This window comes from Triplophysa dalaica, chromosome 11, assembly GCF_015846415.1.
Source record: "Triplophysa dalaica isolate WHDGS20190420 chromosome 11, ASM1584641v1, whole genome shotgun sequence".
In the NCBI taxonomy this organism is placed as follows: domain Eukaryota; kingdom Metazoa; phylum Chordata; class Actinopteri; order Cypriniformes; family Nemacheilidae; genus Triplophysa; species Triplophysa dalaica.
In genome coordinates this window covers 18,071,372-18,087,123 of record NC_079552.1, presented here as the reverse complement: position 1 = coordinate 18,087,123, position 15,752 = coordinate 18,071,372, and the positions used below count along the sequence as shown (strand labels likewise).

The following is a 15,752-nucleotide window of genomic DNA, read 5'->3' as shown; positions in this document are numbered from 1 at the left end:
GCTTTGAGGTATAATATCGATATTGGTTAGATCGGCTCCATGAGATATAATCAAGTCTAGGGTATGATTAAGGCGATGAGTAGGACTATTGATGTATTGTGTTACACCACAAGAGTCTAGTAGTTCTTTAAACGCCACAGCTAATGGATCGTTAGCAATATCTACGTGGATATTAAAATCTCCAACAATCAGTACTTTATCAACGTTAACCAATAGATCCGATAAGAAGTCTGCGAGCTCTATCAGAAAATTAGTGTAAGGCCCAGGGGGTCTATACACAGTAACCAATGTAAGAGAGACCAATGGTTTAACCTGTGGGAAATGTTCTTCACGGCCACATCCCTAATGTCGACTACATCAATTTGACCAGAAACCTTCCCTCAGATAAAGCCTGAGGAACTCCAGGACTCTGCCCCTTCTTCCTTTCCACCTGTTAACTCCATCTGGATGGATGTATAGCAACGTAGGTAGTTCTGTATCACCAACACTGAGTTGTCACCCAAAGAAGGCTGTCAGTCATATCTCTGGAAGTAGGGATTTGGAGAATGAGAAAGGCTTACTGTAGTATTTGTTCTCTTAATTGCTCAAACGGAGTTGTGGAATGGAATAATCAATCTTCTTTATTGTTATGGTAGAGAAAATTAAAGGCATTGGAGTTGGCCATATTTTATGGTGCTTTTGTCACTGCTGTAGCTGTGCTTTATTGCTAATCAATGGTAAGTAGTGCCACCAGAGCCCAGGGAAAGTGGCCCGCAATGTCAGCCAATATTCCAAATGTGTTTTTACAGTAATTACCTACTTATTTCCATGACTATACATAAAAGGTATGGCAGATGGCATGTTGTGAAATCGGATAGTAAAAAAATATTTTTCCAATCCAGTCCTTCTGAAACCTCGTATCTCTATATTTTGTGATATATTTTTTTTGCAAAATAAAACATTATTATTAGTCACTTTTTATGTTTGTTTCAAGGTTTCATAATTATCTAACCAATAAAATGTATCTTTAAAAGTGCTTGTCAACTTCCATTTCCTAAAAAAAGCAAGGGTGGACATACAAGGTTTTCAGAAGTACAGCGACAATATATACGGTTTCAAAGCAACAACATAAACAAACTTTGCATGCACATGCTTGTGGACTGCCCTTAACTTTCTGTAAACAATCACAAACAATAGAGTGCCTGTAGATTATTTTGGTTAAAAAGCCAAAGAAACCAAGAAGAACCGTTACTTGGTTAAACTTGTCTCTCCAATATTTAGAATATTTACTGTGATTCCAAGTTTAGCCGCTAGATGTCAATGTCCCATACGTTTTTTCTAAGTTAGATACACACTGAGCCAATTTGAGGCACTACTGCAGATGAAAAGCAGATGCTAGCTGCATTCCTTTTGCTAGGGTTCCAACCGAGGTAAATAACATAACATAAAATAAACTCTTCTGTTGTTTTTCTAACTCGTGACGCAGTGCGCAATGGCAGTTAGGTCATTTTCCCTTTTCACTTCCGTCGAAGTGATTTACTGATGTTCCCTTATTCCCTACGCCGTTCTCAGTGCCTTTCAAACTGAACATGTTCACTCCCTTCAGATTGGAATCTCACTTAAGATCTCAATTACGATAGCGGAACACCCTGTGAAGTCCACTTTGCAGTCCACTTACGGCCAAATGGACCGCACCTTGTGAGGTCAGCTGACATTGACTGTGTCTGGGTCCAAAATTGCCCTCACCTCAAGCCGATGTTCAAAGTAGCACATTCGTTCTGCGCCTGCATGAAAGGAATTACTTTATGCATCTGCAGGTGGCAGCAGTTGGTAAGTAAACCGGTCAAAACGGAAACCGAAAGAGCTAGTATCAGCTGGGACGCAAACATAAACAAAGCAGACCAGAAAAACTAAGCCAGACGATGCTCAAAACCTGTCTGACGGCCGACCGTCAGCTCTGTGTGTAGCTAACTTTAAATTACCTTCACTAGATGACTCATTCAACAAATTTGTTATGTAGTAAAATTAACATCTACAAATCGTTTATTTACTTTAATTATTATACAGTAAAATCATAATTTAAATTAATTTGAACACAAATTAAACAAGATATAAATAGTTATAGTTATATTATTAGACACTAGCCAGTCCAATAAACAAACACAGACCGGAAACCGTCTATATTTAAATTGAAATGCTCATTATAGAAATGCTAAAAAAAAACACAACGGTCAAAAATTTCTATCTTTCTGTATACATACCAACAATAAAGCTACCAGTTTCTTTGATGGAAACTAAAGAATACACTGATCAGAAAAATGATGTTAGTTGAAATCTACATTCTTTCAAAATTAATTGATTCAATAAACTGACAAATCAACAAGTTGAGAATCGGAACATTTTAACTTTGACTTTAATTTTCAATTGGAAGCCCAGAATGTGATTGTTACATTACAATAAAAAACGGACAATCTGAAGTTGCACTTCGGCTTTGTGTGACACTTATGAAATTTCTATACCTATAGTAAATAAAATCAAATAATTTGATCCGCTTTTTGATCATTTCAAATAAAGTATGTGATCTTGATTTTTGAAGAGGATTCTTTTTTCTGTCTCTGTCTGGACAGTCTCATTAGGAATCGGAATTGGTCTTGACTCAGTCTCGACTAGTCCTGGTCTTGGATTTGTTTTGGACTAGACAAAGGTGGACTTGACTACAGCCCAGTCACAAACTGAGCTCAGATTTGCCTGTGATATAAAAACAAAATATTATAAAAGATCTCAATATGAACTCAAACATTTCTCATCAAATTTACCCAAATCCAGATTATTTGACCTCTACAATCTATATTCATTTTACACCTTCATACACTTCATGTATTTTAAATGTTGCCTCATTTTTACTGATTTAATTTATTTTAGCATTGCTTAAGAGAAACCTATGATACTAAAGCCCTATTCGGACAGTAATTGTTTTTCATAGGGACGAAAGATATTTTCACCATTTACAGGAGTACATTGTTGGTTCTATTGCCGTCCGAATCAAGAATGTTGGTGCTTTTCTCCCACTACCCACAGAAAAGTCCCCGGCCGAATTGCCTACGTTTTTTTGACAATCACTAACTACGAGCAAATTTTCATGTGACTGAGCACATGAGAAGTGCATTTTCCGGGTTTGCAGTATTACAAACTCACATCTACACTTTAAATTTATGTTTGTCTGAATGCATGAGATTTATCACTGAGGAGCCATGCAGATTTATTTTACAGACGTCCTCATGAGAAACAATTACCGTCCGAACAGGGCTAAAGTTGATAGCCAAAGGTCTGCAAATCCAGGTGTTTTCTGCAATGTAAAAATAGTCAGTGGTATCCCCAGAAAGTCTCTGTAAAGTTTCAGCTCAAAATACACCACATATCTTTTATTACAACATGTTGAACATGGCCATTTGTGGCTGCAATGCAAAACGCGCCGTTTTTGAGTGTGTCTCTTTAAATGCAAATAATCTTCTGCTCCCCTCCCCGTATGCAAAATATGATGTAGAGTGCTTACACATGTGCTTTCGATGACATCAAGACAATCAATATGGCAGAAAGCGCAATTACGTCTGTAATGCCCTATCCAACCAAAACCATACACTAACTGCAATGATAATCACCATAATGCATTGTTCATAAATAAGAATTAAATGGAGATAACAAATTCATAGATAGAACAACATATGCTGTATGAAATGTTGACCATTGATGATTAATCATGTGCATGTGCATGCATTTTACTAACAGACATAAACACGGATAAAGGCAAAAACATGGATTCAGAGTACTTGAATATGTCAGACAGTAGGGATGGACGATATTATCGGCAGGCAGATATTATCGGCAGATAATGGCTTATAAATGAATTATCAGCATCGGCCCTATACAGAAAATAACGCCAATATGCGACGGCGATAGGAAACTGTTTTGATTAATATGCGCTTGCGTCAATTTGCGTGTTTGTGCTACAGTGAGCATGTCGGTGGTGTATTTATTTGGGGGGCATTGTTTAAAATAGGGATGGGCATTTTTCAATAGTTTAATATTTGAACTCATGAAAAACAAATATTCAAATGTTTATTTAAATTAAGTTAATAATGACGTAATTTGTTACTGTAGTAGAGTAGGCGGGGCGAGACCGTGGTTCGAGTCCGGTGAGTAATTGTGAATTAACGCCAGCTGTGCGCACACCGGCCTCGAATCACGTAGGAGATGGGAGCATATAAAAGGAACGAGCGACCGGACCGTCGAAGAGAGAGGACCGATTTTATTGAGATGTGTTACAGTGGTGCCGAAACCCGGAAGGAAGGAGTCGGGAACCGGCAAACATTTAAACATTTAATAAAGTAATATAACAGCCGGCGGCCCCTCACGGACGACCGCCGGCGAACATAACATGAACATAAATATAAATACAAACATAACACAAGTTCGGGCCCGGTCCTCTCTCTTCGACGGTCCGGTCGCTCGTTCCTTTTATATGCTCCCATCTCCTAAAAAAAAAAGGTCGTTCATAGCCAGTGCCTTTTTTGTTTAGCTTTACATTGCATTTGCATCAATAAATAAGGTAGGCCTTTTTATTTCAACTAAGGTATGGAATCACAGTGCATTTCAAAATAAACAAAAAAGGCATGCAAGCGAATTTAACTTGCGAGTGTAACTTGAAGGCGACGACCCTAGTTGAACTTCTAGAAGGAAAGCTCAGGCTTTTAGTTGTAGAAAAAGGTGTCAGTCTTATGTTAAGGCCAAATTCATTAACATTAGTAGCAGTGAAATGTAGCATTTTCATGTTTCTAGTTGTACAAGAATGAATATGAATTTAACAACCGCTACGAACAAGTTATGGTAATAAATTAATTATTGTTAATCAATTTATATTACGTTGGTATTTTTTATACTTAATGTAAGAAATGATAACTTATTTGTGGCAGAAAAGTTTTGAAACATTTTAATACGGTGATGTGAGCCGAGCATAACACGCGATCCCGGCATCCGGTGTGTAAACTTAAAATAATTAAACTAGCTTGCAATCTGAGTGAACAAAGATTTAGGTACAAATTATTATTTTTATTTTCTGTGTATTATAAAATCATATCAGTTGAAGTGAAGATGCGTTAAATAAGACTTGACAACTCTATAGGTCTTCTGTAGCAGTAACTTAAACTTGTGGTGACGCTGTTTATTCTTATGAAAAATAAGAATATAATAATCGCATTTTTAATATTCGAGTAGTAATTGCAGACTTGTAAAAGCAGAACATTCGCACATTAACCGAGTGCGCAAAGAAATACATCTCTACACGCATTAGCTGCGCACTGCCTATTTGATTTACGTTTTTAACTAAAATACAGAGTAAAAATAAAGTTAAATCCTGCCCATCGTCCATCGGGAGTAGACTCTGAACTTGAGCTCACAGGTGCTTTTCGTCTCTGCACTCTGCCATTTTGTAGTTTCCATTTCAAAGACACCGTTGCATAAGCAAGTCTGTGATCTCTTTAACCTCTGCTCTTGTTGCTTCTTTAATTAACATGTACCAAATTCATTTTCCAAAGGTTTTTTAAATTATTCAGTTTATCCTAATTTCAAAATGTGAAAAGGGACAGTCACTGAAGTGACCGGGCTATGCCCCCTTGATTTTTTCCACTGGCTCAGTGCTGGTGCTGAACTCACCGAGAAAGACACTGCTATAACTTTCTTTCCTTGTAATGAATAAGCTTTACGGAAATGATGTCGGTCACTAGTCTTCTGAACCGATGGGCGTGATGCGCTTTACCAGTAACATTACGACACATCACCTGTCTTTGGACCAATATACTGACAGACCACTGGGTCCCAGAGCTTAGATTTTTCCACCTTTCCGGCTACCGGGAGCTCTAGCTCCCCACCCAGGGGTCTTACGACTCGCGGTTAGCGTCGTTCGAATGCCCCAGCGGAAATTTTTCTATCGAGTCCTGGCTCGTTTCTCTAAGTCTTTCCGGAAAGAAGATATGGACTGGTGAATGTTGGTTTGTCGAGCCAAAAAAAGTAAGTTCTTCCTGAACGCTTAGTCATCATTGTGACGAACCCGGCTCGTCGGAAAGTTCTCAACCTGGCCTTCTTTTATGTTCCATTTTATATCCAACAACACCACGCATTTGTTGTTTCTTAGACATTTTTCCCGCTGGCTAGTGGCTACATCTGCTCTTGCCTGAAAATGGTGGTCACGTGTCTTTGGCTGAAGTTGGACCTAATAAGGCGGAGTCAGTGAGCAATCATGGGCAGGCCTAAATCAATGTGACATCAGATTGTAAGGGGATCCCCAACAGTCTGTTACGTGTTACTGTTGTGGTTTAAAGAAGATTACAAAAAGAAGAATAGATGAATTTGTATAATTACAGGGTGTTCCTGCACACACCGTGGTGACTCGATTTCTATTCATTTAAAAGTGCATTTTCTTGGATTGCGGCCCTTTAAATGAAATACAACTGAAAACTTGCATCGGATGTCCTGATCTTTCAAATAGCAGCCAAAATTATTATTATTTATTATTAAGCCTGACAAGTTACATCCTTATTCTAGTTCTTTTAAGCATAAACAAGTATACAAATTATTAACAGTTTCAAACTCTTGCCATGTAGACCCCTTTGAGATAACGGGTGGGTTGGATGACGACTAGTTGACTCTCCAGATCAATCCCTCACCCTGGGCTTCATTTCTACATCTTACCTTTCATAAACGTTTTTCCAATATCGCCTGTCTACTGTATCCTTCCTTCTCTTCCTGGTCTCTGTCTGGCTCCACCACTAAACAGTCCCCAGACTGAATTTCTCCCATGAGATGCAGTACAGAATTAAGTCAATCTGTCTTCATATTACTGCCTGTGTGAGGCCTTGATTGATCTGGCCGGGTGCCACTCTGGGCCAACACAAATCATGGCTTGTCATGAAACCCTGTTCACCCCTCTTTTGATTGACAGCGTTCTGCGTCTTCTATCTTGAACCCTTTTCTTCTCTCCACCTTCTCGGAATTACAATTCCGGCATGTTACAGTATCTGTAAATAACACACATTTCATTATAAGATTGCTGGCAGGTAGAGCTGCTAGATAGAGCAGTGTTCTTAAGATTCAGAGAGCGCAGACACTACCAGTGCCCGAGACCACATACACAGATAATCAGACATGCTCCAAAGAAAGGATGGTGTTTCATGCAGATGCGAGTGGACATTTCCATATTGCACATCTGCGTTTTGGGGTCGGTTTAAGATCTAGTCACGTTTGCCCGTTTTGCAATCAAATCAGAGTGAATGGGAGTATTTATCATGTTCATTGATGATGATCAGTTCACTCAAATAAAAGGAACAAAACGTTACATTTTCCAGTGAGAACAGCAAGAACTCTGCAGGATTCAATAAGACTCCACATTATCTGTGTTCGGCTCTACATATTCTATATGCATCCCTCTCAATCTCTCCCCTACTTATTTTTCCTGCGCCTAGTTTCATCTTAACACAAATTTATGTTAGATGGTTCAAACCATTCCCACTGTCATGGTCCAATGAAACCAAGACATGGGGTGTTCAGATAGTAGAAATAATGGAAGCTTTGAGGCTGTGGTTTATCGTGCTTGGTGCTTATAGTTGGCTTGTTCCTGTACAACTGGCAGTAGAGACAGCAGGTATTTCTTTTTGTTTTTTTGCTTTGTGTTTTTCTTTTTCTTTAGTTTTTGTTTGTTTGGTTTAGTTCATATCTCTACATCTCTTAATGCAAGGTAGCATGTTAAAACATTCAAAAACTTTTTTTAATTTTACAAATGGCTTACTACGATCGGTAGTTTGTGAAAAAAATCACAGTGCAGTAATATCTGAGATGCAGGTTTAATTTACTAGAGGTGGATTGTTGTCGTTTGTTGGCGGTTCTAGAGTTTGGCCTCTCGTCGCTCTGTAATCGGGCCCACTGGCGCGGCGATGATTGCATTCTGTCACTCTCACTGACTGACGAAAAACTCTGACAGTCAAGCCACGTTGGGATGCGCTTGGCAAACTGACTCCTGCTGTGATGAAACATGACAAAGGGGGAATTTACTCATTTGTTACCGTCCTGGAAGGCAGAAGAAACAATGAGAGAGATTATGGAAATCAGCACGCCGGCACACGTCACCCACGACCTGCCCTGACTGTGGCTCTGCTCTCTGAGCGGGCTTATCTTTTTCTCAGCTGTCATTGTAGTCATTGCTGTTCTTAACACAATCAGTGGAAATAGCTCAAATGGAAATAGACCAGTTGCCCCGACATTAAAGCTTGCCTGGTAATACGGCACGAAGAAATCTTGCAGTAATGATGTCTGTAATAAAAAAGGAAGGAAAGAATTTCACAATGGTTGAATGTGATGAGCATTCTGTCACATTTCCCTTTTCAAAAAGCAGCACTTCACAGTGACCACAGTGTATATATATCAAGTCACCCCAAAAAACGAAATATGTTAAAGCAGTAGTTCATCCTAAAATTACCATTTCTCATTATACTTACCTTCATTCCATCCCAGATGTTAGTGACTGCCTCCCTTCAATGTGATTTTACTAAATGTTATCTTGTTATATGGGACTCAAAAAGCTTCGAAAAATAAAGCTAAGCGATAGAGAGTTCGCTGCATATAGCAAATATGAAATGCAAACTAGATAGTAAAGTTTGTATGTTGGTACAAAACGCCACTTTAAAAAGATATCTAATGATGTAAAAGGATTTAATTAACATGATTCATGTAATGTACACATAAGTCATATACACAAATAAGTCATTATTTTCTTATTTCAGAAAGGCAACCGGTAAGAATGAAATCACAATGATTACGTCTCAATAGAAATACATGTTAATTTTATCAAGTTTTTAACTGAAATGAGACAACCTTGATTTTAGGGCTGGGCGATATATATCGTCATTCACTCTAATTATTCATGTCTAAATCCATTCTGAAATCGATTCTGTGTTTTTATGCAGAGCTCTTCTGTGAACTACGGCTCTTTGGTCAGTAGGAAGTATTGCTCGATCTGAAATCACCACAAGATTGAGTCGTTTATAACATGCATTTGAAAAAGCAACACTTGTCAAACATCCTCATTATAAATGTACTTTATTATCATAAAATGTTTTTTTATACAACTTTCCCCCATCCCATGCCCTCTGCAGTTCCTCCACAACATAACCCTAAAATTCTCACTCCAAGCAGAACTCAAAAGTCGGCCTTCCGGCGTTTGAGCATGATGTTAGCATGTGATTTGTTATGAGAAGTTGAGAAGCCACCATATATAAATGTAATATTTGGATCTGCTGGTCTACTTTTTAATTTTCCTTCAATATTCATAAAGGATTAGTGAGACATAAGCAAGTGAATAATTACTTCCATACAGAATCAGAAACTCAAGGATTGTTTGGATTTGCTCTTGAAAGCCATCTAAGCGCAAGCTTCTTCCTTTGTCCACTTCCATTCTGATGTGATTTGTTGTATTTTTGGCCTTGTTGGCTCAAGTGTCATTTGTCAGCAAATGTGGTTGACAAAATGCCTTTATTTGAGAATGTCAAGCTCTAACAACAAGCAATCACTCAAGAAGCTCTTAAAGAGGGTAGCGAGAAGCTTAGCATTCCCATTTACCAGCAATCAGCGCAAGTCTCGCCTCTTCTGTGCTAAAGTCAACAATATCACCAGATGAAATTTTCTCACAAGAGTTAAAGCCGAGTGATATTGAGTCTACATTACCATTACTCTCTCTCTCTCTCTCTCTCTCTCTCTCTCTCTCTCTCTCTCTCTCTCTCTCTCTCTCTCTCTCTCTCTCTCTCTGTCTCTCTGTCTCTCTCTCTCTCTCTCTCTCGCTCTCTCTCTCTCTCTTGCTCTCTCTCCCTCTCTCTCTCTTGTGTGTTTTCAAAAATAGCAATAAAAATACATTTGTCTATCATGTTTAAGAGTGACAAATATTAGGGGTGTTACGAGACACTTATCTCGCAAGATGAGATGATAATTTTAGACTTTAGACTTCCTCAATGATGAAATATAAAGGGGAAAATTGTCTTTTATTCACCTTAACACAAAATGCAAAACATGTAGGCATTAAGAAAAATCAACTTGTACTTTTTGAAACACATTAAACTTATATTTTAATTAATTATATTACGCAGTAATAAACAATATGTAAACTGCTAAATGTTTTGTCACAAACTCAAATGACAAGCGGTAATTGCACAAAATGTATGCTTTGTTTTCTTAACAGTCGTAGCTTTTAGTAAAGAGCTACGTAACAGTTTAGTAAACTGTTACAGTTCTCTATCCCAAATTCCAATTGTCTTGATGTTATATTTCTCTACAGTGAATTCAGTCTGGACAAAAATTGAAATCCAAAAGAATTAGGTGTAGAAATTTGGGTGTAGAAAACAAACACCTCCACATCCCTAGACTTATCCTTTCATTTGTCTTCCATAATGCACAATTTTGCGTTGTTTTTTTCCAGATCGCTCATTTTTCCATTTCAGAGTTTATCTGTGCGCCTCTGGGGCTATGAAAAGGTTGACTCATTTCAATTAAAATAATAAGCAGACAGGATAATTAGAAAAGACTTTCTAGACCAAATCGCAGTCATCTTAATGAAGGGGTTTGTGGAATTTTACGGACGGACGGTGTGGGCTGAATGTTAGCGTGTCTGTTATGTCATTCTCCCCGTCCTCTATATTTTGTATGACAGTTGCATAAACATAGCCGCTAAGTTAAGACTGTGTCTTAAAGACTAGCCTCACTGACTAGCAATTAGTCAGGGGTTATAAGTCTTACTTTTTATATTTTAATTAGACCAATCTACCATTTTATTTGACTGACTTTAAGAAGTTATGACCAGTCTTGAAGAAAATAATTTGGTGACTAGCTTGTAAGACTAGTCTAAGCAGTTTATGCAACCGGCCCCTGTTCACTTTTATAAGTTGTCTTTATTACGTCTGCTGTGTTTGTGTTGTTCATCTGCTTTGTTTGTTTATTTTAACAAATTTTGTAAATTAACTTATTTTTCTTCTTTTCTTTAGTATATGTGCGGTTTAATTCCAGCCATGGGTTCCCGGTGGAGTTGGAGCAGGTTGCAAGTGTCGCTGAGCTAAAAGAGACCGTGGGGCGTCTACAGGGCGTAGAGCCGGATCAACTGCGGGTCATTTTTGCTGGACGAGAGCTCTGCAGTGAATCCACACTTCAGGTGACCTCCGCTGACTCTTCCTTTGTCTTTCTCTCTCTCTCTTCACATTTGTGTTTGGATAATTAGGTTTCTCTTAGCAAGCAAGAGAACATCTTGAATGGTGTGAGGGTCAAACCCTGTATAAGACTCAGCGGACAACTTGTTATTACAAAGCTTTTTATGTAGCAATTTTCTCCCCCTTTCTAATATTTCCTCATAGTCTCTCACTCTCTCCTTCACAGTGTGAATGTGGTGCTTAGCGCGCTGACTGATACAGAGCAAAGGGATCTTCTACATAAACACGCAACTGAAGAAGTTTAACCAGAGGAGATGATTTATCGGCTATAATATATCGGCCTAAATGTTATTATCGGCGGATACTGATAACTTAAAAATGACCATTTATCTGCCGATACAGATTTCATGTCAGAATGTCAATTGAAAAGTGTGAAGGGGGGGGTTGGCAGTAGGGGGTATTAAAGGTAGCAATGGATAAGTTTGTGACATGGAATGAAAAGAAAACTGGAAATTCGGCACCAGCTCACAAAATCAAAAAAACACAGTGGATCTAAAGTTTTATTTGGGCTACTGGGGACAGGTGGGGCTCCGAACCCTTCCCTCCCCAAAAAGTGGGGAATGGCAGAAAAAGTTTGAGAAACACTGATCTATTCAAAGGTGCACAACTCATATGCTACATATAATAATATGTCTTTAATCCTCAGAGACACAGCCATCAATATTGAGTAGAAATTAAAGTTCCTGTAGCTCAGTTGGTGGTTCTTTGCATACAGCGAAAAGGTTATATATATTTGATTTCAAGAAAATACACATACTGCTAATTGCTTACTTAAATTAACTTTAAGTCTCATAAAAAAGTAGGCCCCTATCTGTAAAATAATCAAAAATGTAAAATTATGTATTTTCCCAGAAATATTTCATATTTAATTCCGCTTAAACAAAACTTAGGGATCCAATTGTTATTATGTTTAAATCACTGATTGTTGTGTGGTGAATTTGTGTTGCAAAATTACTAAATGTTGAAGGAGTCAGAAGTTTACTTTCTTATAGCAGATCTTTGAATTTTGAACTGACTATCCATCTTAAATGATGTAAGTTTGACGGCTTGGGCGGAGCATCTGTTTACTCCACCCCTTCACCTGTCAGTCTGCTGCCAGTTCAATTTCAAAATGTAACTCCTGTTTTTATACATCATATCGCAGAGAAAGACGAAAGCCACACTCACAATTTTTCTCATTTGAAATTCCATTTACTCAAAAGTGCGTCAAAATACGAAAGTAAAAACAATCGCAACTTCTAGTTCACGTGGGCCTTTAAAAGATACAAGCTTTGCAATGATTTTCTGACCTTATCAGGAGTTTTGTGTTTGCTTTTAACCATTATTATCACAACGATTATGCTCAGTTAATTGTGGGAATCATAAATCGTTATAACGATTCAAATACTATCAATCCTGCAGCCCTAGTTTTAATCCAAATTATTGAAAGCAAATTTCAATTTAATTATGACATTTTTTTAAATGTTGTTCTTTGCTACGGTGGGAATATGGAAGCACATCTGATTCTCCTGTCTACTGTAAATCACAATTAGATTCTGTTTTGTCTTGGTTTTCATTCGGTTTCTGATGTCTTTATTAGTTAATTAGCCCCTCACCTGTTTCAGTTTCCCTTCCCATTTTGGGGGGGGGGCGCCATACAGGTGCGATGGCTCGATCGGCCAGTCCTCCAGGCCTCCGGAGCGGCCGACACCTTCCAGGCCTCCTGAGTGGCCAGGCACCTTACACCCGCTAGCGGTAGCACCATCCTGGAGGCTCTCGATCCCCGTCCTGCACCAGAATGCCCGCCCTCCCTCCTGAGCTGGGATGATCGCTCGCTTAATTGTGTTTTTTGATGGGATTGGATGATGACTCCCTTTGCCGTCTGGGTCCTGAGTTCAGGGACAGACCCGTTGTAGAGTTTATCGATCTCATCCGGTGGTTATTGGGTGCTCAACTCCATTTGAGCGAGACCATCCCGGATGAGATCGATCATCATCTGACCCCGTCCATGCACGCGGTGAGCGATCCAGCTGACCTCGCGATCTCCCCGAGACCCTCAATTTGAAAACATGGAATTATGGTATACATTTAAGTTTCCTGTATACAGTCCTAGCTTGATTTGTAGACAGAACAGATATTGAGAAAAGTTTGCGTCAATATTGTGCATATTTTTTCTTATCGAATCATGACAAACTATATATCTTTGGAAAGGTCTAAGACTCTAGAATACAGATATTTCTTTGGTGTTTTTTAAAACAATTTATGTAGGGAGAGTAATTGTTTCATTTTTATAAAGAGTGTGCATAGATTTTGTGCTATCCATTTGCGACTCGTATGTTTTTAATGTATTTTTTAATCAAAGAAAATCTTACTTTTTTATTTCTTTTTATAGTAAACCTAACAACATACCTTAAAAATTGTTTTAGTGTGTGTGTGTGATTTTTTTTTTTGCAATAATCAGCTAATTTCCTTTTTCAAAACGAGACCGCGTAAACCCGGTGTCAGCCCACGTCCTGCGTGGCGACATGTAGGACTGGCATCCGGCGGGGCGTATGCCTGCGAATGCACCTCCTCACCCTCCAGCAGGTTGGGTCAGTGTGCTATCTACCTCTCTTCTTACCCAACCACTTGGTTAAGAATAGGCATCCCATCCACCACCCTTCTTACCCAATCACATGGCTAAGAACAGGCATTCCATCCATCACCAAGCAAGCACCCTCTGGGGGTCGGCTGGGCAGAGCAGCCTTCCCCCTTAGGCCGGGATACCGTGGGCTGTTCCGTCTGATGTATCCTCATGAGATGGTTCTCACTCCTGGAAACCCATGAATTCCCCCAGGTAGACCTCCATCTCGCGGTTAACTACTCAGTCCGCACGTTCCATGCTATCTCCCCTAAGGGCGAGACCATATCTATATCCACTGTATTCCTCCCCCTGGGTAGGAAGTGGCCTCTGCAGCGCATCCCTAATTAAGGAAGTCGTGCTCACCCGGTGTAATCCCGATCCGGACGGCTTCTCGCCAGTAGAGAGCTAATGCCTCCGTCCGTGAAAGGTTACCGGTCAGGGCTGTACCCATCTTTCTCCAAGAACGCACTGGGACCATCACACTGTAAGGTTACAGCTTTGCGAAAACCTCGTGCTGACACGCCCAGGCCTGTTAACGTCGCTTCGCTAAAGATTGTGACATGATACAGCATTGTGGCGTTTTCCATAGGAACCCAATCTGTCGGCTCGACACAACGTTGAGAGACAGACAGAAAAGGAACGTCTTGGTTACGTCTGTAACCTCAGTTCTCTGATGGAGTGAAAGAGACGTTGTGTCCCTTATGCCACAACACGTATCATCCTCTGCTGTAGTCGTGAGAGGCTCTCAGGCTCTTCAGAACAAAAGGTAAATGAATGCTGCACGCCGTCTTCCTTTTATACCGGATATCCGGGGGCAGAGACCGGCATGCAAATTTCATTCAGCAAATTTCATTGGCCTCTTCTATAGTAGTTGCTTCTATAGTAGTTAGTAGTAATTGGTTCTCAAGGGAAACCCCATCTGTCGGCTCGACACAACGTCTCGTTCCCTCCATCAGGGAACTGAGGTTACAGACGTAACCAAGACATTTTCATGTGTAGGCTCAAAAAGGGCTCCGACACTTAACAGGTTTTCATACCCAAATCACAGATTTTTCGTATGAACAAGTAAATCCAGATTATTATTATCAGTAACTATTTTGCACGTGAGTAAATTTGATCAGAAGCCTTAAGTTTTCACATTCTCGAGTGGATCTCAACATTGACACAAGCAGCAGTTTCTTACCTCAGTCTCGGTGGATTCAATATGCTGTATATTTATTATTTGTTTTCATATGCTCCTCTCAAAATTAATTAACATGTCTCATCCATATTTCCCTCTGCTTCATTGTGCAGTGAATTTACTCAAGCACAGATAAAACTCTCAGTAATTAAAAAAAGATTTACCCTGGAATTGTCTTGGGTGTGTGTTTTTGTGTATGTACCAAGCACTTTTAGAGAGTGTGTTGTAACTTTCAGGTTATTAACTAAGTGTTTAGCTCAGGTCTCACATTATACATATGTGTTTCCAGTGTTTTGAAAAAGTTGTGGGGACAAAGAGGAGCAGGAAAACAATAATTTAATATCCAATATGAACTTGGTGGGAATATTATTGTGCAAGGACAATAGATTTGCAAGGACGGATCCATTAATTGTTCATTACTTGTTCATTTACTTGCCAAAGACTGAATTTATTTAATACACAAGTTTCACAATTTGAGTTGAATTACTGAAATAAATTTCATTCTAAATTTCTTCCTCGACATTCTAATTTATTGAGAACTGCCCCGTCTCTAACTATTTTCAAGTCCACTCTAAAGACTTATTTTTTTCTCTGCCATTTAATATTCCCTGATATACTGTTTGAGGGTTTCACTTTTGAGGAAACCTTCGCCTATGTACAGCATGTGTTTTATTGAGTATTGTTGTGTTTTTATAAA

At 39.1% G+C, this 15,752-nt stretch overlaps 1 protein-coding gene across 3 annotated transcripts in view; it reads left to right on the top strand.

Moving 5' to 3' along the window:
• The window catches only part of prkn (parkin RBR E3 ubiquitin protein ligase), a 99,378-nt gene that overhangs the window by 16,866 nt on the left and 66,760 nt on the right, over positions 1–15,752 (top strand). For all 3 annotated transcript variants that reach the window (XM_056759988.1, XM_056759989.1, XM_056759987.1), the window contains exon 2: positions 11,055–11,218. In XM_056759988.1, coding sequence (XP_056615966.1) covers positions 11,055–11,218 — 164 coding nt within the window. The remainder of the gene's footprint in view (positions 1–11,054; positions 11,219–15,752) is intronic.